The 23247-nt window shown below is 45.5% G+C and overlaps 1 protein-coding gene across 1 annotated transcript in view; it reads left to right on the top strand.

Moving 5' to 3' along the window:
• Nucleotides 1-1920: 1920 nt before the first annotated feature.
• Nucleotides 1921-23247, top strand: part of ENTPD8 (ectonucleoside triphosphate diphosphohydrolase 8) — a 30067-nt gene continuing 8740 nt past the window's right edge. Inside the window, exons 1-6 of the mRNA XM_015423119.1 lie at nt 1921-2023; nt 11533-11660; nt 13279-13396; nt 15337-15487; nt 21051-21210; nt 21704-21934. Of these exons, the coding sequence (XP_015278605.1) occupies nt 11535-11660; nt 13279-13396; nt 15337-15487; nt 21051-21210; nt 21704-21934 (786 nt within the window). The 5' untranslated portion in view covers nt 1921-2023; nt 11533-11534. The remainder of the gene's footprint in view (nt 2024-11532; nt 11661-13278; nt 13397-15336; nt 15488-21050; nt 21211-21703; nt 21935-23247) is intronic.

The following is a 23247-nucleotide window of genomic DNA, read 5'->3' on the forward strand; positions in this document are numbered from 1 at the left end:
AGCTGACAGAGATCAGCTCCCCAGGAGCAAATGGCTGGTTCGAAGGGTGGACTCTGTGGCATTGTACCATGCTAAGGCCACTCCCCTCCCCAAACCCCGCCTTCTCCTGGATCCGCCCCCAAAGTCTCCAGGTATTTTCCAAGCCAGACCTGGCTACCCTATTCATGGGTCGCAACCAATCTCTCTTTTCCTCCTCTCCACCTCCACTGTATCCTCACAACAATGCTGTGTGGCCAGTTAGTCTGAGTGTGCATGACTGGCCCAAGTTCACGCTGAGAGGGAATTTGACCCCACTCAGCTAGTCCCGGCCCAACTTTCTGACTGCTACATCACCCTGGCTCTCTCACCAGGAGCCAGGTTTGGATGGTCCCAGCAGGACTCTCCCCCTGGACCTGAGCTGGATATCCCAGGCTAGCCTGATCCTGTCGTATCTCAGAAGCTGAGCAGGGTCGGCCTTGGCTAGTATTTGGAAGGGCGACCTCCAAGGAATACCAGGGTTGTGACGCAGAGGCAGGCAATGGCAAATCACCTCTGAAACATCTCTTGCCTTAAAAGCAAGTCTAGCTCGCCACCTACTGGTGCATAATGCTAGAACTTTCGATTGCCAGACAATCCTAGGATCTTCTGGCTATTCTGCACACAATGCCATGTGATAATTATTCATTAATTATTCTTCCTCTGGAGGCAGAAAGCTGCAAATCCTGAATACAATTGGATGCAGACCAGCTCAGTATTTCCACTGTGCATCCCAATGTGAAGCAAACACGGTTTATTTATTTTGGCATTTCTGTGCTGCTTTTCTGCCCAGAGGGACCTAAAGCATCTTACAGAAATTTCCCAGGCAAACCAAATTAAACAATAGAATTTAAACAAACAAAACAAGCAAACACATCTTGGGCTGGCCCTCGTTCACTGGACTGACTATCGTAGAGCTCAGGCTGCGCGGTCCAAAGGCCAATATGGTCCTTTGGCTGGGGCCTTTGACCACGCCCATACTTTTATGCTGGCAGACAGGAAGAAGGCAGATGCTCAGCCAGATGTTCTGCAGCTGGCTAGTTGTTCCCCCCCAGACTCCCTCCCTCTGCTGGGGATATAGAGATGAACAAGGACCAAAGATGGAAGAGGCCAAACCCCTGCCCTGGTCCTAAGGGAAGCAGGGAGACTGAGATTAAATAGACATGGGCCTCTGCTCCAAGACAGACATCTAACAGTTAATCCTCAGATCTTTGGCAAACGATAGTTCCCAGGATCCTTTGGGTGAAACCAGTGCTACTAAAGAAGGATAAATCTGATATGTCAGTAGTTGTGGATACTGTGACCTTGTTTTGGCTTCTGTTGCTGTGCCATGCAAGCTGGTGGTGTCAGAGAAATCCTGGTTGTCCCCAGATAGATTATATAAATTGTTTTGTACACCCGTTTTCAGTACCCTTGACATGCTTTTTCCGCATGTCTCCAAGAATAACCATTGTGCCATGAATAGACTGTGGAGGAGGCAGGCCGGAACAGAACAGATGTCTTCAGGTGAGTGGCACACACTGGCACAGCCAGGAGGGTGACCTTGCTGGGTACTAGGGCCTCCCTTTCCCTCTTCCACAGGTGCTCCTTCACCTGCAGCAGTTTGAAACAAGAGAAGCCAACGTAAACACCGTGTCCTTGATCCTCTTTGTGGACCCATCAAGGAAACTGTTGTTTAATTTCTTCCGTGTCAAACTGTGGCGACTTGATGCGCTCCGCTAAAGCAGTTGCTTGGCTCGGACCCGGCCAGTAAACAAACCTGTGGGCAGGATATGCCAAGAGGGGGTGTGCTCTCTGTGGCCAGGAAGGGGGAAGGAAGGAGAGGATTCCAGTTGCAGTGACGGGTGGGGAGGGAGGAGGTGGGGGCTTGATTAACTGAACAAACTTTGACAGGCAGGCAACCTTTGCACGGCCGCGCGCCAACCAGAGCGCTGTTGGGTGGTGACAAGTGTGCTGATTCTCTCCTGCTGTGGTGCCCGAGAGTCTCGCCCTGCTCTGCCTTCTGGAGGTAAGTGGCAGATGTCCATTTCTCCTCTCCCTGCCAATCGCGGGAAATACTCGGATGAATATGGTGGGGTTCCTCTGTTTGGTCTGTCCTGCAGATTGCCCCAGAGAACCAAGCACACAGGGCTTCCCCCGTGGGGACATGCCTTTGGCCGGTTTCCAAAATGCTGCAATCCTGGCCGGGGACAAAGTGGTTGAGAGAGATAACACTTAGTCATACTTTTTTCCTGTAGCGATTATTTTGTTTCATTGTTTGAGGCGCTTGGTATGTATTGTCTCATTAATCTTTGCAACACCCTTGAGAGGTAGGTTAGTCAGCCTGATTAGCCTCAGATCACAAAGGAAAGGGAGGCTGAGAACAGCGGCTTGGCTGAGGCGTTCTCCTGCATTTTTGTGGCTGAGATGAGGTTCGAATAGAAGACTCCCGTTCTATAGTGTTCAGGTCGCCTCAGATTTGTTTCATGCCTTGGAGGCTCATTGTGATTGGTGGTTTAGCAGAGGACATCTTGCCCTGCTGGATGTCATGGGGAAGGTGGGGGAAGATCTGTGAGGGATGCTTTGACCTGGCTAGCTTGCCTCGGAAGGAGGCTGACCTTACAAGCCATTTAGATATCCCTTCCATGCAAAACTAATATGCCATTTGCGGATGAAATAGATGTGTGGGGGGTGGGAAAGATACCAATCTGGTTGTACAAATCAGAAGATTTATTTTCCTGATTGGATGGTGTTTGTACTCCCCGTTGTGGATGCTGTTGGATCTGGGATTTTTTAAAATAAACAGTGGCGCTTAGCCAGTGAATAGCTTCATGTTATTGCCTTCAAAATGAACGAACAGGATTCATGGGTGTTCTTTTAAAAACAATGTGCCTCAAAGTCAAAATTTTGAAAAACGAAACTTGAAAAGTATTTGATGTTGAGAGATTACTGACTGAATTCTGGATTTTTAGAAACAGAATGGGGATTTTCATTTCATCCCTTCGGATGTAAAATAGACTTATGAAGTAACTAATAACTAGGTTAGGTCTGGTGTCCCTACCCTGTGTCAGATGGAACACAGTCACACATCAGTTGCAGGTTCCCCATACTCAGGGCTATTTTGGGGCAGGAACGCACAGGAACGGAGTTCCGGCTGGCTCCTGAGTTGGCCACAACCAGCAGGAACTCATTAGCATAATAGGCCACACCCAACAGCAGAAACTCATTAGGATTGGCTACATTAGGGGTGTGTGGCCTAACATGCAAAGGAGTTCCTGCTACAAAAAAAGCCCTGGGTTTTGACAACAAATAAGTTAAACTGAATAAGGAGCAAAAGGTGGGTGTGGCTGGATGACCACACTTCTGGTAACATGGGGTTGTGGCCTAATATGCTAATGAGCTGTGCTGTCAGGGGTGTGGCCTAATAGGCTAATAAGTTTCTGCTGTTGGGTGTGACCTATTATGCTAATGAGTTCCTGCTGGGCTTTTTCTACAAAAAAACCCCTGCCCATACTTGTGTGTGTAGTGTCAAATTCAGACAAGGGGTGTGCTGTGAGTGGAGAGGGAGTTCCAGTCTTCCCCTTTGCCCCGTTTTCCCAACCTGAAGAAGCCTTGGAGGGCACTCTTTGAGGAAATCCATGAGTTCCATGGGATATCTGTGGGTTTCCTTGACACACCAAATGCCCCCCCAATTGTTGGAGGTCAGAAATATTATGTCAGGGGGATAAGGTTGAAGCCCCTTCTCCCCATAGGCTATGGGTCCCGATCCAAATTGAACACCACATGTTGAGGAATTGAGGAGAAATTACAATTTCCATGTGACTGTGTTATGTCTGAGACAGGCTGTGGGCACCAAACACAGCCTATGTATTCGGTTATGTGTTGAAAGAACTGAATATTATTTCAGTACACTTTACAACAATCCTGTAAAGTAGGTCAGTATTGTAGATGGGGGGGGGGGAAGCTGAGGGACCAGAGGCTATTTTAACCAAGTTCTCGGCAGAGGCGAGATTTGAACGACCGTTTTCCCAGTTGGTAGTTGACCCTCTTAACCACCTTGCTGTGACAGCCCTTCGACCTTTGTTAGTGTCGGCCATGGTAACCAGTTTTGGGGGAGGGGTATATCTATCGGTCCTGGTTAGTATTTGGATGGGAGACCACCAACGAAGTTCAGGGTCGCTACACAGAGGTGGGCAATAGCAAACCACCTCTGAAAGCTCTCTTAATCCATAAGGGGTTATTATAAGTGGGCTGTGACTTAACCACACTTCCCAACACCATCATGTCTCTGTCGGCTTACAACAGGGGATGTGTTCTTTGGCAGCTGGGGATCGTCTTAGTCCACTTTGGGAACCATAAACATTCTGAAAGAGCCTGCTTTATTTTGTTCTTTTAACAGTGCTAAGAACTGCATTTTTGACTTGGTGTGAGAGTGGGTCTCCCCCTCACACCTTTTAAGCTTTTAAATATATTTGACAAGGAAAAGAGCCAGTATTCTTTTTGCAGCAATAAACGGAGGCAATAAATTGCTTAACGAGCATCTTAGCTGCTTTTTGTAGAGGGGTTTGGTTTGGTTTGGTTTCTGGATTTTTTTTACTTTGCAGTTTCAGAACTAACTTTTGCAAAACCCCACCACGAATTTCCTAGCTCTGAGGCCCAGCCAGAAAGCGGATCACCAGATCTTTCCCAAGAAACTTCTCTTCTGAATGAAATGCGGTGAAAGTGACACACACTGAACTTTTTGAAAGCTAGGCTAATCATTTACCTTAATATTCAGTATCATTAAAAAGGGACCAGGCTTTCAAAGTGTCTCAGCCAATCAATGAGCTGTGTTCTTTTATTTAGGCATTTAGGAGAACAATCTACACGGGTTTACCCGATTGCCCTTACTCCCAGGAAAGTGTTCTTAAGGCTGCACTGTAGATCGCTTGTCTGAATGTCCTGCTTCTGCAGGAGGTTATCAACTCAGTTTGCATTACTTAGGTCCTCGGCCAGAAGACCTCTGCTAACAAGGGGTCTTATCGCCCAGTGGGCAAACAAGTGTCAAGAGGAAGCTACCAACTCCACAACATTACTGACAGGAATGGAAAATGTTATGGTAAGCCACTATGCCTAATACACTACAAAACCAGAATGAAATAAGACACATGATATAGGAACACCGATGTATATAGCTACATCAAATAATACGGAATACAGAAACAAATAAGGCATGTGTCTAAAGTACAGTTCTCACCCACAACCAGCCCTCGAGATGATCCATAAATGGACCTGGTAAAGATTGCCCAAGGATGAGCACAAATGTAGTGCTTGTTAGCTATTCTGAATACAAAAATACTGTTTGCCTCCCTCCTGGCCTCCTGCCCTTTTACTTCCAGCTATGTTCCGCAGCAAGCAAAAGCAGTTTCATAGCTCCCTATTCAAGGATCCGGGAAGGCTGGGAAAACTGGACCCTCACAGGTTTGTGGGTCTCTCAGCCTTCATAATCCTGAGGACTAACAGCAAAACTAGATAATACATTTGACATAAATAAGGTTGGGGTTCCCTCGACCCAACTTGCGATCATATGCGCTGTCTGGGAACTAACATTCCCAAGTGCCAGATTTGGTTCAAGAGGAAGGGCTTCAGCCTTCCCTCCCACACCATTTTTCCAAGTTGAGCAGGTGTGGCAGGAGAATCCCTGAGTGCCCTCTTTTTCTTTTTTGGCAGCAGCTCCTCGGAATGTAACCAAGGCTGTTTGCCCCCAAAGCTCAGAGCCTTTGTTGTACAGGGGAGTGGTTCCCCGAGTTTGTCTCAGCCACTTCTGTACGTAACATATAAATACTACAAGGGATCGTTAAACAATGGATTGAGGCAAGTGGTGTGCTGTACAAAGAAGGGAGGAGGCGGTAGAAGTCTCCACTAAAGTGCCATCAAGTCACAGACGACTTATAGCAACCCCAGGAAGGGGCAAGTGAGAAGCAGAGGTGGTTTGCCATGGCCTTCCTCTGCAGAGCCTTCTTTCGAGGTCTCCCTTCCGAGTAGTGACCCGGCTTAGCTTTCAAGCTTAGTCTCAAAGCTCCACTTTGGGCTCCTTCTACTTGAACAGAACGTTACAGCCTTTTTCTGGCATTCTAAGGGGGACTGATGACTGTTGGGGAGGATCACTGCAACAAGTGCCCCCCCCCCACTGATCCATGGATTTGCTTTGGAACACCTTTGTAAAGCCATATGGCTTTTGCTGAGTCTAGGGAAACGTGAAAAGTAAGTTTTCTGAACCTGTGGAGAGAACCTTGTGTGTTTGTGAACCTTTAAGATCTATAAGGTGTTTCCTGTGAAGAAGCATACATTAAAGATGAAGCTTGGTTCTTTGAATGAATCTCCTCTGGGCACATATGCAGACTTCTAATCCCCCCCCCACATGTCTGAAAAAGTCTTTTCCATCTTAACAGCTTTTTAAAACCACTTTCTACTTCCTATTCACATCCAGGCTTTTCTGAATGGATTCCTCGTCAGTTACTTGGGGGGGGGGGGCATCAATTACAGCTTTTCACTTTGCAGCAAAAACAATTGTTCGTTCTTGTTGTTCCCATAACTGCACAACGGGGGTCATAGAAAATGAATGAACAGTCTTCGTGGCTGCAAAGGGAATGCTGTAATTAAGGGCGCCACCACCTCTCCAAGAATATATCTATGCAGGGATGTCAAGGCTACTGTTAGTTAACAGGAAGTTATTAAGCAAAAGAGCATACGGTGCATTGTGAAACCAGAGAGGTGAGTTACCAATTTAAAAGCATAATTATAGCGAGAAGAAGCAAGGCCTTTGTTGAAAAAAAGGTCTACTTACCTTATTTCCAAGGATCTTACCATTGGATCGGGGATTAGGGATGACAGTCTCCAGGTGGGACCTGGGGATCCCCTGGAATTACAGCTCATCTCCAGACTACAGAGATCAGTTCCCTGGGACAAAATGGATGTTTTGGAGGGTGGGCTTGGTAGCATTGTACCCCACTGAGGTCCTGCCCTCTCCAGACTCCATTCCCAAATCTCTAGGAGTTTCTGAGCCTGGATCTGGCAACCATACCCCCCCCCCAATCCCCTGCTGGTGGCGGGGGATGGGAGGATGGGACGGACAGAAGATGACACTAAGCAACCCTATTGGGGATTGCCTGATTTTTAAAATGGGGAAACTAGGGCTTAATTAAGTAGGATGTTTGCTCAACTTCATGTTCGTTGCCTCTATGACACTGTCTAACCATCTCATCCTTTGCCGTCCCCGTCTTCTTTGACCTTCAGTCTTTCCCAGCATCAGGGTCTTCTCCAGTGAGTGCTCCCTTCTCATTTGGTGGCCAAAGTATTTGAGCTTCAGTTTCATTATCTGGCCTTCCAGGGAACAGTCAGGGTTGATTTCTTTTAGGATTGACTGATCTGATCTTCTTGCAGTCCAAGGGACTCTCAAGAGTCTTCTCCAGCACCATAGATCAAAAGAATCTATTCTTCAGCGCTCGGCCTTCCTTATAGTCCAACTCTCGCAGCCATACATGACTACTGGGAATACCATTGCTTTGACCATGCGGACTTTTGTTGGCAGGGTGATGTCTCTACTTTTTATCATGCTGTTTAGGTTCGCCATCGCTTTCCTCCCAAGGAGCAGGCGTCTTTTAATTTCATGACTGCTGTCACAGTCTGCGGTGATCTGGGATCCCAGGAACGTGAAGTCTGTCACCACTTCCACGACTTCCCCTTCTATTTGCCAAGGAGTGATGGGGCCGGATGCCATGATCTTAGTTTTTTTGATGTTGAGCTTCAAGCCCACTTTTGCGCTCTCCTCTTTTACCCTGAGCAAGAGGCTCTTAAGGTCCTCTTCACTTTCTGCCATCAGAGTGGTATCGTCTGCATATCTGAGGTTGTTGATCTTTTCCCCAGCAATCTTAATTCCCGCTTGTGATTCATCCAGGCCAGCATTTCGCATGATGTACTCTGCATATATATTAAATAAGCAAGGTGACAGTATACATCCTTGTCGTACTCCTTTTCCTATGCTGAACCAATCAGTTGTTCCATATCCGGTTCTAACTGTCGCTTCTTGGCCCTTATACAGGTTTCTCAAGAGACATGTGAGGTGGTCTGGTACTCCCATCTCTTTAAGGACCTGCCATAGTTTGTTGTGATCCACACAGTCAAAAGCTTTAGCATAGTCAATGAAGCAGAAGTAGATATTTTTCTGGTACTCTCTTGCTTTCTCCATAATCCAGCGAATGTTGGCAATTTGATCTCTAGTTCCTCTACCTCTTCGAAACCCAGCTTGTACTTCTGGCAGTTCTCTATCCACGTACTGTTGAAGCCTAGCTTGTAGGATCTTGAGCATGACCTTGCTAGCATGTGATATGAGTGCAATTGTGCGATAGTTTGAACATTCCTTGGCATTGCCCTTCTTTGGGATTGGAATGTATCCTGTGGCCACTGTTGCGTTTTCCAAATTTGCTGGCAAATTGAGTGCAGCACTTTAACAGCCTCATCTTTTAAGACTTTGAATAGCTCAGCTGGAATACCATCACCTCCACTAGCTTTGTTGTTAGTAATGCTTTCTAAGGCCCATTTAACTTCACATTCCAGGATGTCTGGCTCGAGGTCAGTGATTATACCGTCGTGGTTGTCAAGGACATCGAGGTCTTTCTTGTATAGTTCTTCTGTATATTCTTGGCATCTTTTCCTAATCTCTTCTGCTTCTGTTAGGTCCCTACCGTTTTTGTCCTTTATCATGGCCAGCTTTGCATGGAACGCTCCCTTGATTTCTCCAATTTTCTTGAAGAGATCTCTAGTCCTTCCCATTCTATTGCTTTCCTCTATTACTTTGCACTGTTCATTCAGGAAGGCCTCCTTATCTCTCCTTGCTGTTCTCTGGAAATCTGCATTCAGTTGGATAAATCTTTCCTTTTCGCCTTTGCCTTTCGTTTTCCTTCTTTCCTCTGCTATTTGTTAAGCCTCTTAACTATATTTCCATAGAAATCTCTGTCTTCTGCTTATTTGTCCTTTGGTTTTACCATTTGTTTTTCTTTATGTCTGTGATTGTGTATGTATACCAGTTAAGTGAGGATATCACTTCATGAATCAGATGAAGTGGGACTTAAGTCCACAGAAATTTCTGCTTCAATACATGCTTATCACCCTGTAAGGCATCCCATGGGATTTGTGCATACCATTGTAACAGACTGAATGTGAGTTGCTGCACCTATCCTACTATAGCCAGCTCTGTTATGCAATAAAGATTTTAGATACAGCAGGGTGTTTCTGTTTTCATTGGTGAAATGTTGGATGACATACCGTTGTTGAATTTGGCACAGTGATAGAACACATGTTTGACATGCAGAAGAGCCCAGATTCGCTCCACACCATCTCCAGTTATACATTTGCTTGCTGTGCAGAAGGTCGTGTTCAATCACATCTACTAGTGATGTGAAGGACCTCTGCCTGAGACCCTGGAGAGCTGCTGCCAGTTTGAGTAGACAATACTGACCCTGATGAACCAAGAGTCTGATGCAGGTCATGTATACCTCTTGTCTAGCAGTGCAGGGAAAAACCTATCCCTGCCAGAGCCCCCGGAGAACTGCTGCCGCCTATCAGAGGAGACAGCACTAAGATATATGGACTGTCTGATGACAACTTAATAAGTTTGGGTTCTATATATATAATGCATATTCAGATACTGATGGGTGTTTAATTTGTTTATTTAAGGCAGGGGTTGTGACTCAGCAGCAAAACACTTTATACAAAGTACTTTATATGAAAAAGGTCTCAAGTTCATCTCCAGTAAAAGGAAGTAGCAGGTGAAAGGAAAGTTCTTTCTATGACTAAGGAGCTGCGCTTGTTAGATTACACAGAGCTCCGTGGGATGGACGGACCAATGGACAGACTCTGAAGCAATTTCATATGCTTCAGCTCCTCCCTTGCCTCTTTGAAGACAGATGTCTTGCCTCTGCTCATTGGACTGGACTTCCCTGTCATTAGCAAACACAGAATGCAAAGAAAACCACAAAAGGAGAGTGAAATGATTTCCTTGAGACATCATTAGCACTGCCTGCTGGATTTACCTTGTGTTTACCTTGGTGCAATGTACAAACATGCTTCAGACTCATTCCTTCCTGAGCCGTGCGAGCAAACCTGGCACGGCTGCCAAAAGGTACAGGTTAACCCTCCTTTGCAAACCCCAGAGGCCTTCCCGTCTCTGCAGGGGTTGAATCGCTGTCAGTGGCTTGTGGGATGACATGGAAGACAACAGCAGCATTTCCAGAAAATTGAATAGCTTGGAATACTTTTAGTATTCCGAGTTAAAATGAAAGGTGCCGTTCTTTTGTTTCCGTAATGAGTATTCTGATCATGACTCTTGATTGACTCATGCAGAGATACAACCTTCTCTGAAGGTGATTTCTACATTGGGTGTGGCTGAATAATCCAATCATAACTTGACGTAGAGAGATGTGGCAGAGGTTGACAGGGAAGGAGGCACGATGCTCCATGCAGTGACTCATACAGAGATGCTGTGGACATGCTGTTCTGCAAATGGGTGTTTTGATTTTATAGGATGTATAAACAATGATTTTATAAACGATGTATAGCGCCATCCTAAGCTCATGCGCCCTTTGAAGCCTAATTTAGAAGGGTGTAACTCTCTGTTTAAGATTGCATTGCTGACGTATCCATAGCATGCCATCTCAGAAAGATTAGCCTAGGAAACCCGCCCCAAGAGAAACTGTATTATTTTTTAAACACATTCTATGTAGACTCAACTGGGTGAAACCCCATACCATGTCTGTCCCATGTGGTGTAGGGTGACAAGGTTTCTGAGGCACACGTCAATCTTTAGTTACTTGTGTAATTGGTTTTGGCGCATAGATTGGTTGGATGAGCATCAGTCCGAGAGGTTCTCAATCTCAAGTTGTCCTCAGGCAGGGTTAAAAAGCACATTGGGAGTGGAAGGTCATATTTTAGTGTGTTTTTTTTATCCTGCCTTTCTGCAAAGAAGCTCAGGTCAGTGTACATTTCACCTCGCATTAAGCCTGTGACACAGAGTGGGCTGACAGTGTGACTGCCCCCATATCGCTCAGTTAACTTCACGGTAGAGTGGGGGTTGGAACCTAGGTCCAGCACTTTAACCACTACACCATGCTGGCTGTCATGTGAGAGCGAACCAGCTTGGTGTACTAGTTAGAGTGTTGGCTGTGTGGCGTAGGCTCTAGATCTGGCAAACCACAAAGAGGTATTTCTTTACCACCGGATGTGGTAATGATAGCCATTAACTTCAATATTTTAAAAAAATGGGTACACTTTATGGATAGTATTAGAGCTAACAATGGATCCTCTGTGTTCAGAAACAGTGTTCTGACTACCAGGCGCTGGTGGCAAACTGCAGGGGAGGGCTAGATGCATCCCACCCTCTTTGTGATGTTCCCAAAGGTGTCTGGCTGGACACTGTTGAAAACAGAAAGCTGAACTTAATGGACCCTTAGTCCTTGATTGTGTAAGGTAATTTTTACATTTCCCTCCCTTTTTTGCTCTTAGAAATGGGTATCAAATGGAATGGTTCCTTCATCCCTGTAGCCCTTCTGGTTTTGAGCATAGTTTCCCTGATAGCCCTGATTCTCAGCTTGGTGGGTATACACAGTGCCACGTCGCCCCAGCAAAATAAGGTGAGTGCAACCTACTGTTCTGAGATGAGGCGTATAGAATAAGCGAAGCATGTTTCAGTGGCAGGATGCAAGCTTTTAAGTCAGACAGGTCTCTTCCTCAAGCTGGCTGTCCAAAATAAAATGGGTGGTTGTTTTTTGCAGGGCTATTTTTGGGCAGGAACGCACAGGAACTGAGTTCCGGCTGGCCCCCGAGTTGGCCACGCCCAGCAGGAACTCATTAGCATAATAGGCCACACCCAACAGCAGAAACTTATTAGGATTGTCTACATTAGGGGTATGTGGCCTAACATGCAAAGGAGTTCCTGCTACAAAAAAAGCCCTGGGTTTTGACCACAAACAAGGTAAACAGAATAAGAAGCAAAAGGTGGGTGTGGCTGGATGACCACACTTCTGGTAACACAGGAGTGTGGCCTCATATGCTAATGACCTGTGCTGTCAGGGGTGTGGCCTAATATGCTAACGAGTTTCTGCTGTTGGGTGTGGCCAATTATGCTAATGAGTTCCTGCTGGGCTTTTTCTACAAAAAAAGCCCTTTTTTTTTGTCAGCCAAGGAAAGTAACATACCCTGTCTCATGTCTGCAAACTGTTTCCTTCCCAGATGGAAGGCAGGTTATCCCAGTAAAATTTTCAGTTATACAAAATCCTCCAAGATTATGTTTGCACATTTGGAAAAGCAAGTTTCTAGCCCTTTGGTTTGGGAGGAGAGAGAGAACATGTCCCACCCCCATGTATGCAGAGAAATGCACATGTTCTTAATTTTTCTGATTAATGCTGGGATGCAGGGTTCTGCTCCCCGCCTGCATTATACACAGACATTCCAATTCCTTGTCCAGTTCTGAGCCTCGGGAAACCAGTTCTTCCAGTTTGCAGCTGAAACCAGCTCTGCCCAGCTTTAATTGGCTGGCACATGTCACAAGCCCATCTGCCCACAGGAGCTTTGTAGCTTATAAAAATAATTTCCCCTCTTTAAAAAAAAGGGGGGGGAGAAAAGAATCACCAATGTTTACATTAATGCTGTACTTTTTTTAAAAAAAGGTTATAGCTTGCTCAAAGATTGGGGGGGGGAGCAAGACAGGTGACTGAGATGTGTGCGGTGTGGTATGGAGCAGTAAGAAAGCACCAGTTCCTTAGGCTTTCTACCCTACAGTGTGCTCCCCCATAACTCCTAGCATCTAAAGTCATCCTGAGCAATAAGCCCCCATGAGCTCAGAAGGGGCTCTGATTTTAGGTCCTTTCCACACTAGACCTTAAATCCTGGTTCTACCCTGTCCCTGAACTTACATTCTACACTACACACGAGTTCAGCCCCCCTGCAATTATCTCGGGGTATTTTTACATTCTACACTACACTTGAGTTCACCCCTGTAATTATCTCAGAGTGTTTTTTGTTTCCACATTATATTGAGGTCACCCCGGTTTCGCAACACACTTGTCCTGGGATAAATGGATGCTGTTATAACCAGGGATAAATGCAAGGTATTGCGTCCTGAGTTGGACTCTGATAAAGCCAGGGATGAGTTCCAAGTGCGGAAAGGACCTAAAATCCTTGGCAGCTCAGGTTTACTTTAGTCTGTACTTGTTTAGTCTGACGTGTTTTGTTCTGAATTTCTTCTTCCAGTATGGACTGGTGTTTGATGCAGGCTCATCCCACACCTCTCTGTTTGTCTACCAGTGGCCAGCAGATAAAGAGAACAACACGGGCATGGTCAGCCAAACCTTCTCCTGCCACGTTAATGGTCAGTTTCCCTCTTTATGCTAGAGGTGGTGAGAGAGAGTGGTGGCTGGCTGCTGTAGGTACGGCAGTAGGTACGGCAGTCACTGGGTGATTCTGCATCTAGCATTCGCTCCACATTTTCTCAAGAAGAAGAAGAAGAAGAAGAAGAAGAAGAACAGATTGGCTTTATTTCCCACCCTTCACTACCCAAAGGAGCAGCTTACAAACTCCTTTCCCTTCCCCTCCCCACAACAGACACCCTGTGAGGTAGGTGGGGCTGAGAGAGCTCTGACAGATATTGCTCTTTTTCAAGAACAGCTGTGCCAGAACTATGGCTTGCCCAAGGTCATCCAGGAGGTGCAAGTGGAGAAGTCGGGAATCAAACCCAGTTCTCCCAGATTAGAGTCTGCGCACTTAACTACTACACCAAACTGGGAGGAAAAAGTGCAGCTCAAAACCACATTCAGATACCTTGGGGCAAGGCCGTACTGACTGCAAAGGCACCCCTGAATGGCCGTAAAACGACCATAAATCTATGCAGAAGGTACCATGAAATCCAATGATCAAAGAAAGTGAAAGCGGCATGGAGTGTGGAGGCTACCATAAAATCCGTTGATCAAAGGAAGTGAAAGCAGCATGCAATGCAGAGGGGACTTTCTGTTCCAGCATGGGTTTAGTAAAGCAACGGAGGGAAAAGCCAATGCAGAATCAGCCACTGTGTCAGATCGGAGGGGCAGGAGTGGGCACAGAAAAGCCTTTTGGGCCTGATGAGATTCCATCCAGCCCAGAAAGATTTGGGTTCAAGTTCAGTAGGGTGCAGTGGTCAGAGTGTTAGACTAAGATTTGGGACAACCAGGTTCAAATCCCCACTCTGCCATGGAAGTGCATGGGGTGATCTTGGGCCAGTCATTCTTTCTCAGAGAAGCGGAGAACAATACTGCAAGCTGCCTTGAGACCACTTGCCTTGAGCAAGGCAAGGTGTGTGAGGGGACAGTTTTTTTAAAATAATTTCTTTCTTTCCAACAAATTTGGGGGGGGGGCTTAAAATCCAGCAACTAAATAAAGTTTTTAAAGAAAGGGGAAAAACATACATAAAGACAAGACAAAAATACAACAGTGGTGGTAGCGCATCTACACATAAGTTTCTATAAACGGTTTCCAAATATCTACAAATAAGCCCATACACAATTGCCATCTCTATGCCACGCATTCAAATATTTATAGAATTCCAGGGTCCTCAATCCATTGATTTGCCGGAGGGAGCAGGTTTTAGCTCCCCTTGCCATGTTGCCATACTAAGTCATGGTGGGAAAAGAAACTGATTAATATATTAATAAATATATTAAAACAGACACACCCACCCTGCTTTAGGATGTGAACAAGTAGATAAGTACATATGGATGCATTTATCAGTCACATATTTATCTCACCCTTCCTCCAGGAGCTGTGGGTGGCAGTCACGGGTTCTCCCCTCTCGCAGTTTCTCCTCACAACACGCTTGTGAGGTAAGTTAGGTAGACAGTGAATGAGGGCAGCTGGCCAAAGAGCCACCCAGTTAGCTTCATGATGGGGAGGTAGGTGGGACTTGAACCCACATATCTGCAGTCTTAGTTTGGCACTCTGGCCACTATACATCCAGTATGAACTTATGAATGATGGAGCATGGCGCCTTACCATGTTACCTAGGGGGGAAAAACGAGTAGGTGCTTACTTGCAGGGAGATTACAATTTGCAACAGATAATGGCAAAACCAACAGAGAAGGATGTGGGGAAACCACAGTGACATGTGATTAGACCTTTGTTGTGGCTTGGACTGAGGAGGAAGGGGTGCCAAAGATCACAAGAGGAAACTGAGACGTGAGGAAGGATTTGAAGTGAGCGGTTTAGGCCTAGCATGTTGCTCTCTCTATTCAGGATTATCCAGGCACAGGGTGACCCCTGATCCTGCTTCTTGTCTTTCAGCATCTGGGATCTCAAGTTTCGCCAAAGATCCAGCCCAGGCAGGTGACTCCCTCAGGGAATGTCTTGATGCAGCCATGAAAGTGATTCCTGCAGAGAGGCAGCGGGAGGCGCCCACTTATTTGGGTGCCACGGCTGGTATGAGGCTACTGAGGTACATGCAGAACCTGGTTAATTCCAGACACATTCCTCTCTCTGTTTCCATCTATGCCTGAGTTCCTCTGATAAATCCTTACCTTCCTCACCCCTCTCCTTAATGTTTTGCTTTGACTGCTTGTCTGCCTTAGGGTAGAATTGTTTTACTGCCATATTTCTCCTGCCCTTCTTCCAGCTAGCTAATTATTCTCTCAGTTCTCCCTGTCACTTGCGGCTCCACCCCCAAAGTCTCCAGGAATGTCCCAACCCAGAGCTGGCAACCCTATCCCCTTTTTAGCCTGTCTTCCCCTCAACTTAGATCTAAAACCAGAAGTAAGCCCTATCCCAAAGACCACATTCCCTCAGCCCTCCCCTTTCCGGGCATCCAGACTGTGAGTGACCAGGAGACTGGGGTGTCAGTGCCCATGTGGGGATGCTTGAACTTTATTGTAGGGAACCCTGGCCCCTCTCCTTTCTATCCAGTTTGGTGTAGTGGCTAAGTGCACAAACTCTCATATGGGAGAACCAGGTTTGATTCCCCACTCCTCCACTTGCAGCTGCTGGATGACCTTGGGGGAGCAATAGTTCTGTCAGAGCTGTTCTCTCAGGAGCAGTTCTTGAAAGAGCTCTCTCAGCCCCACCTACCTCACAGGGTGTCTGTTGTGGGGAGGGGAAGGGAAAGGAGTTTGTAAGCCACTCTGAGACTCCGACTGAAGTGTGGGGTATAAATCCAATCTCCACCACTTCCTCCTCCTCCTCCTCCTCTCCTCCTTCTCCTTCTCCTTCTTCCCTTAGGTAGCTTGCCACCAGTCAGACAATCATGCACCCCTCAACGTCTCTAGCAGTCTGACTGACTGAAAGTTTGGAATTCTGTGTGTGAGTGTGTATACGGAATAACTATTCTTACTCCTCCCAGCCTGCCTGAATCCCTCTAGCTCAGTTAGGTGTTTGGTATCTCTGTATTAATAAATGGCCAGGCGCATGGATGACAGTTAAACCACAGGCTGAGATTTTTACAAGGAGGAAAAAAAGTTCTTTAATAACTAACAAAAATCCTCTGCAGACTAAGAGCACAAAATCTTGGGAATACATTTTGGAACATTGTACAGGTATTACGAAGAAAAAGGAAATAAAAGTTAAAAGGAATACGGGCTGAATTACACTGGTTACTGAGAAACCTTGGCATTTCTCTCAGGGACCTGAATGCAAGACTGAGGCAATGCTAAAACAATGGGTGTTCTCAGCATTTGGGCAGACTTATCTATCTCTGTTCCTTCCTGTCCCTCTAGTCTTGGCACGCTTGAATGTGTAACCCATTCATTCCCTGGTGGGAGGGATTCTAGGTCCTGTATTGGGTGGATAAATCACTTTCCTCCTATCAAGCTGTCTTTGACCAATCATGTAATATTGTGCAGTACCAGTTTTTAGGACTTCAGCATGGCTTATTAAAAGTAATCTATCTTCCTGAAAGGATACCCGAATGAGCTCCTATATTTCCCCCATTTGTTCTAATAAACGAGTGTGTTTCCTGCCCTGAGCATAATATGATGATATTATGGCAGAGATGACAGTGGAGTTTGTATTTCCCTGGTGCAGCTAGCCCTCTTGTACACAAGCCCGACAGAGGAGAAAGTGGCTTGTGGGCATTTGCAGGAGAGAATTGGCAGGAGGGGTTATAGTACAGATGTTTAGCAAGGAGTAGGGCCAAATATTTCACTTCTGGTTACCTGGTGTACATTGCAGGTGGAAGTTATGCACACACAGATGTTTGGCCATCACTTGAGTTGGGTAAGGGCTGGGTAGTTCACAGTCTTCCATATGCAATTGCTAGCTGGAAAGGAAATGTTTTTATGATACACTTCCCTTCTACCCACTTTTGCCTTCTACCTTTGCACGCACAGTAGAATGTGCCAGTAGAAGCAACAAGTTTTATTAAAAGAGATTAGAAAACAGTTCAGTCTTATAAGGAAGCAAAGCAAGTTGGTGCTATAAAATAATGAATCTAGCTTTTCTACATACACTCACATACTTGGAGGCATGTAGGTTACAGCAGCATTAGGTTGGTGTGATGCAAGATTCCTGCCCCCCCCCCCCCAGGTTGAAACAGGCCATCCTGGTTAAAGGTCTTAAATCTCAAACTTTGTTCTGCTGCTTCAGACCAACATGGCTACCCACCTTAATCTGTCTTAATTTATTTTAGTTACTGACCTTTACTTTCTTTCAAGCTCCTTTGATCCAATGGTCTTGAGCAGCGAATAAGGAGTCTTTGTTTCTTTAAGGAAGACATGGTAGAGAGATACTTGGCCACAGCCAACTTAGTCCTTGGGTCTCTATCCACCCACAGATAGAGGACTACTGTCTTTTAATACAGTAGAAGGTAATCTAGTTAAAATAGGGGCATTCCATAACTCGCAATAAAATTATAATGAGGGCGATCCAATATCATACGGGACAGGGAGTCAACCTTTTTCAAATCACATTGGCAAAGCCTAATCCAGATAAGGCAAATTACAATATCTCCTGTGTAGAACTGCTGAAAGGGCAGCGTTCAGACAAGCGAGCATAAATGCTCTGAAGTAGCAAGGAACTGTTAGATATTTAATATAGGCTGGAAATGGTTGGGGATGGAAGAATGCCAAAAAACCGGGTGGAGCAGACTCTCCGGGCTCATATAACTGAGCTGAAGTAATCTAAGTCTTTTATTTGAATAGTTACTGACCTGCTTCATTTATAGCCCTCTTTTCTTGCTGAGACTCAAGGCGATTGTCTGGGTGTGTAAAGTGCTGTCAAGTCGCAGCGGGCTTATGGCAACCCCTGCATGGGGGCTTTCCAGGCAAGTGAGAAGCAGAGGTGGTCGGCCATGGCCTTCCTCTGCAGCGTCTTCCTTGGTGGTCTCCCTTCCAGGCACTGACCAGGGCTGACCCTGCTCAGCTTCCAAGGTCTGATGAGATTGGGATGTACCATGCCGCCTTCCCTCCCCAGGCGATTACAAAATATGAAAACAATGCAATCAGGCAGCCTAAAACAGCCAAGGAACAGTGCAAGAGCACCAGGATTACAAAATTACAAAACAGTGCAAACAAACACACAAACAGGCATTAATATATGCCATACCATATAAGTAAGCAATGCAGAAAATTGATTTTAAAAAGGCAGTGAAAGAAAGATAATACATACAATAAACAGCACAGTAGAAGCTACAGTCCTGTTCTCTTTATAAAAGCACCTCCTTTGACTTTTGCATTATACTACAGCTCTAGTTCCCTCATAAAAATGCCCTCCTGAAAATTTCTCCCTTGCACATTCGGCAGAACTATAGGTGAGGCCGTTCCACAAAGTGGGAGTTCCACAGCAGAGAAAACTCAGGTTTAAGAATTTGAAGCAAAAGGTGGTAGAACATTAAGAGAAAAGAAAACCAGTTTTTAAAGGCAGTTGTGCTGGTCAGTGGGAGAATCTTGGCTGTGCTACTAGCTGTGCCCCTGATTCCTATAGGCAGGCAGCTCTGCTCTTGTTAAAATCACAACAGAATAAAATTAAAAGGGAAAAGGGAAAGCCACCTACTCAGCTGACAGCATTGGTTTTGTGGAATATTGAACAATACTTGACCAGCATGCCATAACTAGATGGGTCCCGTTTGAATGACAACACAGCCAGAGCCAATCTTGTGTAGTGGTTAGGAGTGCAGACTCCAATCCAGGAGAACCGGGTTTGAGTCCCCACTCCTCCACATGCAGCTGCTGGTGTGGCCTTGGGTCAGTCACAAGTTCTTTTAGAGCTGTTCTCTCAGGAGCAGTTCTCGAAAGAGCTCTCTCAGCCTCACCTACCTCACAGAGTGTCTGTTGTGGGGAGGGGAAGGGAAAGGAGATTGTAAACTGCTCTGAGATTCCTTCGGGTAGTGAAGGGCGGGGTATAAATCCAATCTCTTCTTCTGTCTTCTCTTCTTATGCTTGAGACAAAAATGCTCTAGAGCATCTTTTAAGTAGACTTTGGGAGAAAGCTGGCAGGAGCTGAGCAGCTGGTCTTGGGGCAAATAAACCTAATCTAACATTAAGCGCCGATTATAGCATCCTAATAAATTAATGTTGTTTATTCTCCACCAGGATAGCTTTCTGCAGGTGCCACCCTGCCAGTGGGCAAAATCAATAGCTACCCATAGCTGTGTTGTGGCTCCCACCTTATGAAATGGCTTGCCTGCGGAGGTCAGGAAGGCTCCCACTCCCCAGGCTTTCCACAAAGTATGCAAAACTGAATTATTCATGAGGACATGACTACTCAGGTCATATCTCAGCACTGTAACAAATGATTCAAAAAGATACTGGGGTAAACGATTAGGGACTTTGTTCTATACTACTGTGTACAATTGTACTATCTATAGATCAAGGTGGGTAGCCGTGTTAGTCTGTCTGTAGCAGTACAAAAGAGTAAGAGTCCAGCAGCACCTTTAACGAAATTTGTGGTAGGGTATGAGCTTTCGTGAGTCACTGCTCACTTCTTCAGATACAGCTGTATCTGAAAGCTCATACCCTACCACAAATTTAGTTAGCCTTTAAGGTGCTACTGGACTCTTATTCTTTTCTAGTTGCTATCTGCTATCTACAGCTATCTGTTGCTGTAAATGGAATCCTACTGCGTGATTTTTTGCATCAGTTAATGAACCATATGAATACTTGTGATTTGCTTCAGTCCTGTTTTCAGACGTTTGGTTGGTTCCAGATTTCTACAATCCGAATCCTATTGCACTGTTTACTAGGTGTCCCTCCCAACCTGTTGATTGTGTTGACTTACTCTGAGTCACCTGACTTGTGTCCCAGTGAGAAAGGCAGGCTGTAAATAATGAAAATGAAAGCAAACAAACAAAAACAACATTTCATAGTTGTTAAGACATCTGAAATAGGATTGAGTGTGTGGGATTCCTTGCACAGAACAAAGAAGCTGGCTGAGGAAGATTCCCCAGGTCCAAGAGCTGGGACTAAATTATACAAAACAATCCAATAGATAAAACCAATGTAATGTGCATAGCTGACAGTTATCTTCACATTTCCCTGATCCAGAATTCAGATTGCCTTGGAGCAGAAACCAGTAACAGAAAATCAACAAAACATCAACAGCCACAGAGTTAAAAAACCTGTACTGCAAGGCAGACTTTAATACTACCATATACAAAATTTAATCGTTACGTTAACGAAATAAATTTAAAATAACAATGATTGCTAAAGGAATACAGGGAATCTACAGTCTTTAAAACTTTCTCCAATACCACGTACCACTTATTTAGGAAGTTTGACTTAAACATAGGATACTCATTTGCCCTCTTAACATCCGCTGTTTTATCAAAATTATATAGTCCCACAGACACATATACCACTCCTTTACCCCAGGTAGCCGGGAGGCCTTCCAATGAGAGGCAATTACTTTTTTAGCTACCAATAATAGCATTGCAATTAAATTTTTTATATGTCAGGAACGTCTAAGTCAGGCCAAATATGAATCTGTTTTCTTTTTTAATAAAGAACTGGCTATGCTTAATCCCATATCTCAAATTATCCTCACATTTTTACAATATTTTCTTTTGGATCTTGCAGCCTAGAGAACAAGACTACAGCAGCACGGATCCTGGAAGAAGTTGGCAAGACTATCCGGGAATATCCCGTAAACTTCCAGGGGGCTAGAATCCTTACCGGGAAGGAGGAGGGTGCTTATGGCTGGATCACCATCAACTATCTGCTAGACTCCTTCACCAAGGTGTGGCTGGCATTTCCAAACTGTAAAAAGGGTTGAAGTTTCATATGGGAATTTACACAAAATTCTGTGCTCCAAAAGTTGGAGAGCCACGTAATGTTTCACTGGGAGGGGCTTGGAAAAAAGTAACCCAGTCACCTCCCATTTTTGCTGCTGCCACAGCTGCCCTGGCTTATTTATAGAGCCTCTGATCCCACCCACCTTCCAGGGAGCCCATTGTGGCTCTGAGGCAGTTCTGTTTCAGACATTCCTATCTCTGTGAGATGGCGGTTACCAAACAGCTGCTTATTGGTTTGCATTGATCTGACAGGGTCTTTAAAAGCTTGCCTTTCATTGTCAATGGCAGTGTTTTAAGAAATGTAAATAAGATCTGGGGAGAATTTCCCCCCACAAAGTTCCCTCCTAGGACAAGAAAAAATGTCAGGTATCAAAATTGTATCCCTCCACCATTCAAACGTTTTGATTCCATTTGCACTGCCCTCTTGTGTCTCCTCAGTATTCCCTTGAACATCGGGACTGGATTCATCCCTCCTCAGGCAATACGTGGGGGGCACTGGATCTCGGAGGGGCATCGACCCAAATAAGTTTTGTCCCAGCAGACCCAATCGTGGAGAAAGATGAAGCAGCGCAGTTCCGACTTTATGGGTTTAATTACACTATCTATACCCACAGCTACCTGTGCTACGGGCAGAATCAGGCACTCCTGCACGCCCTCCGGTCTATTGTCGTAAGTCATCCATTAACATTCATAAGCTGCCCAAACATATACCATGGTGCAGACGGTGGGGACAGTGGTTCAGACTGAAAAGGAAGGGGATGTTCCTTGGGCAAACAAAGAATTTTAAAACTTACTCCAACCGGCAGAGACTTTCAAGTGTCCCAGGCAAAAAACAGTCTTTCCCATCACATTAGATGAGGTCCTTGTACTAGAGATGCTGGGGACTGAGCTTGGGACCTTTTGGAAACAAACCATGTCCTCTGCCATAATAGTCTGTTTCCAACAGTAACGTTTGAACCTTATGAACTTAGTTAATGCCTTTTACCATTGAACTATCTAGGACAGGAGTCCCTGACCTTTGGGAGCCTCTGGGCACCTTTGCAATTCACACACAGTGTGGTGGGCACAATCACAAAATGGCTGCCACAGGAGACAGAGCCAGCCACAAAATGTCAGGGAGCAAGATTATGCATAGATCTAATAGTAACTGTTATATACTGAGATTGAGGCAGCATTTCTCAAACAGTGATTGATTTATTCAGCTCAGAACACAGCAACACAGCAACAACACTCAAGAATGAATGAGGCAATTTTATACATTTTGAACCAGGGAAAACCACACCCCCTAGCACAGTAATGACCAATTACAATTGAGAGCTTAGAAGCAATGGGATTCGTTCCCGCCAAAGTTCAGAGTCTTTCCGGATTGGTCTGTTACGCAACAGCGACCAATCCGACTGCAGGGTTTAGAATACCTGAGAGTCAATGGAGCTGCCTGAAGCTCCGGTGTAGGTTACATAGCATAACACATAAGCAAATACGTAACAGTAACTCTTCAGCATTTCAGGCAAAAGGTCTGTTTGACAGGATGCCTTTTAATCTGCACAGCCAATCTGAGCGCCAGTGGCCAATCAGAAGCCCTGCTGGGCAAAAGCCCCACCTGGCCCCACCCCCTTTCTAAAAACACTTGGTCGGTGACAGGAAAGGTGTTGGAGGGATCCTTGGCTTCCACAGGCACCACGCTGGGAACCCCTGATCTAGGATGAGTCAGGCCATCGATCCCTCACGCTTTCTTCTCTGACTGACCACAGCTGTCCAGGGCCTAACTGCACATTACATTATCCTTGCTTTGTCATTGGGTCTGCCATAAGGGTACTTTCAATCAGATGTGCTTTGCAAGTTTCATGCTCAGAACTCAGTTCCCAGGCATGTGGGGACCCAAATCAGGTCAATACCGTGGGGTGTGAGGACGGGGGGACCTAAACTTCTCCCCCCAATCTGTTGTCATGACTTTAAATGGCCCTTAACAAGACACTGTTTGC

Source organism: Gekko japonicus, unplaced genomic scaffold (genome assembly GCF_001447785.1).
Source record: "Gekko japonicus isolate JY-2015 unplaced genomic scaffold, Gekko_japonicus_V1.1 scaffold454, whole genome shotgun sequence".
Taxonomy (NCBI): domain Eukaryota; kingdom Metazoa; phylum Chordata; class Lepidosauria; order Squamata; family Gekkonidae; genus Gekko; species Gekko japonicus.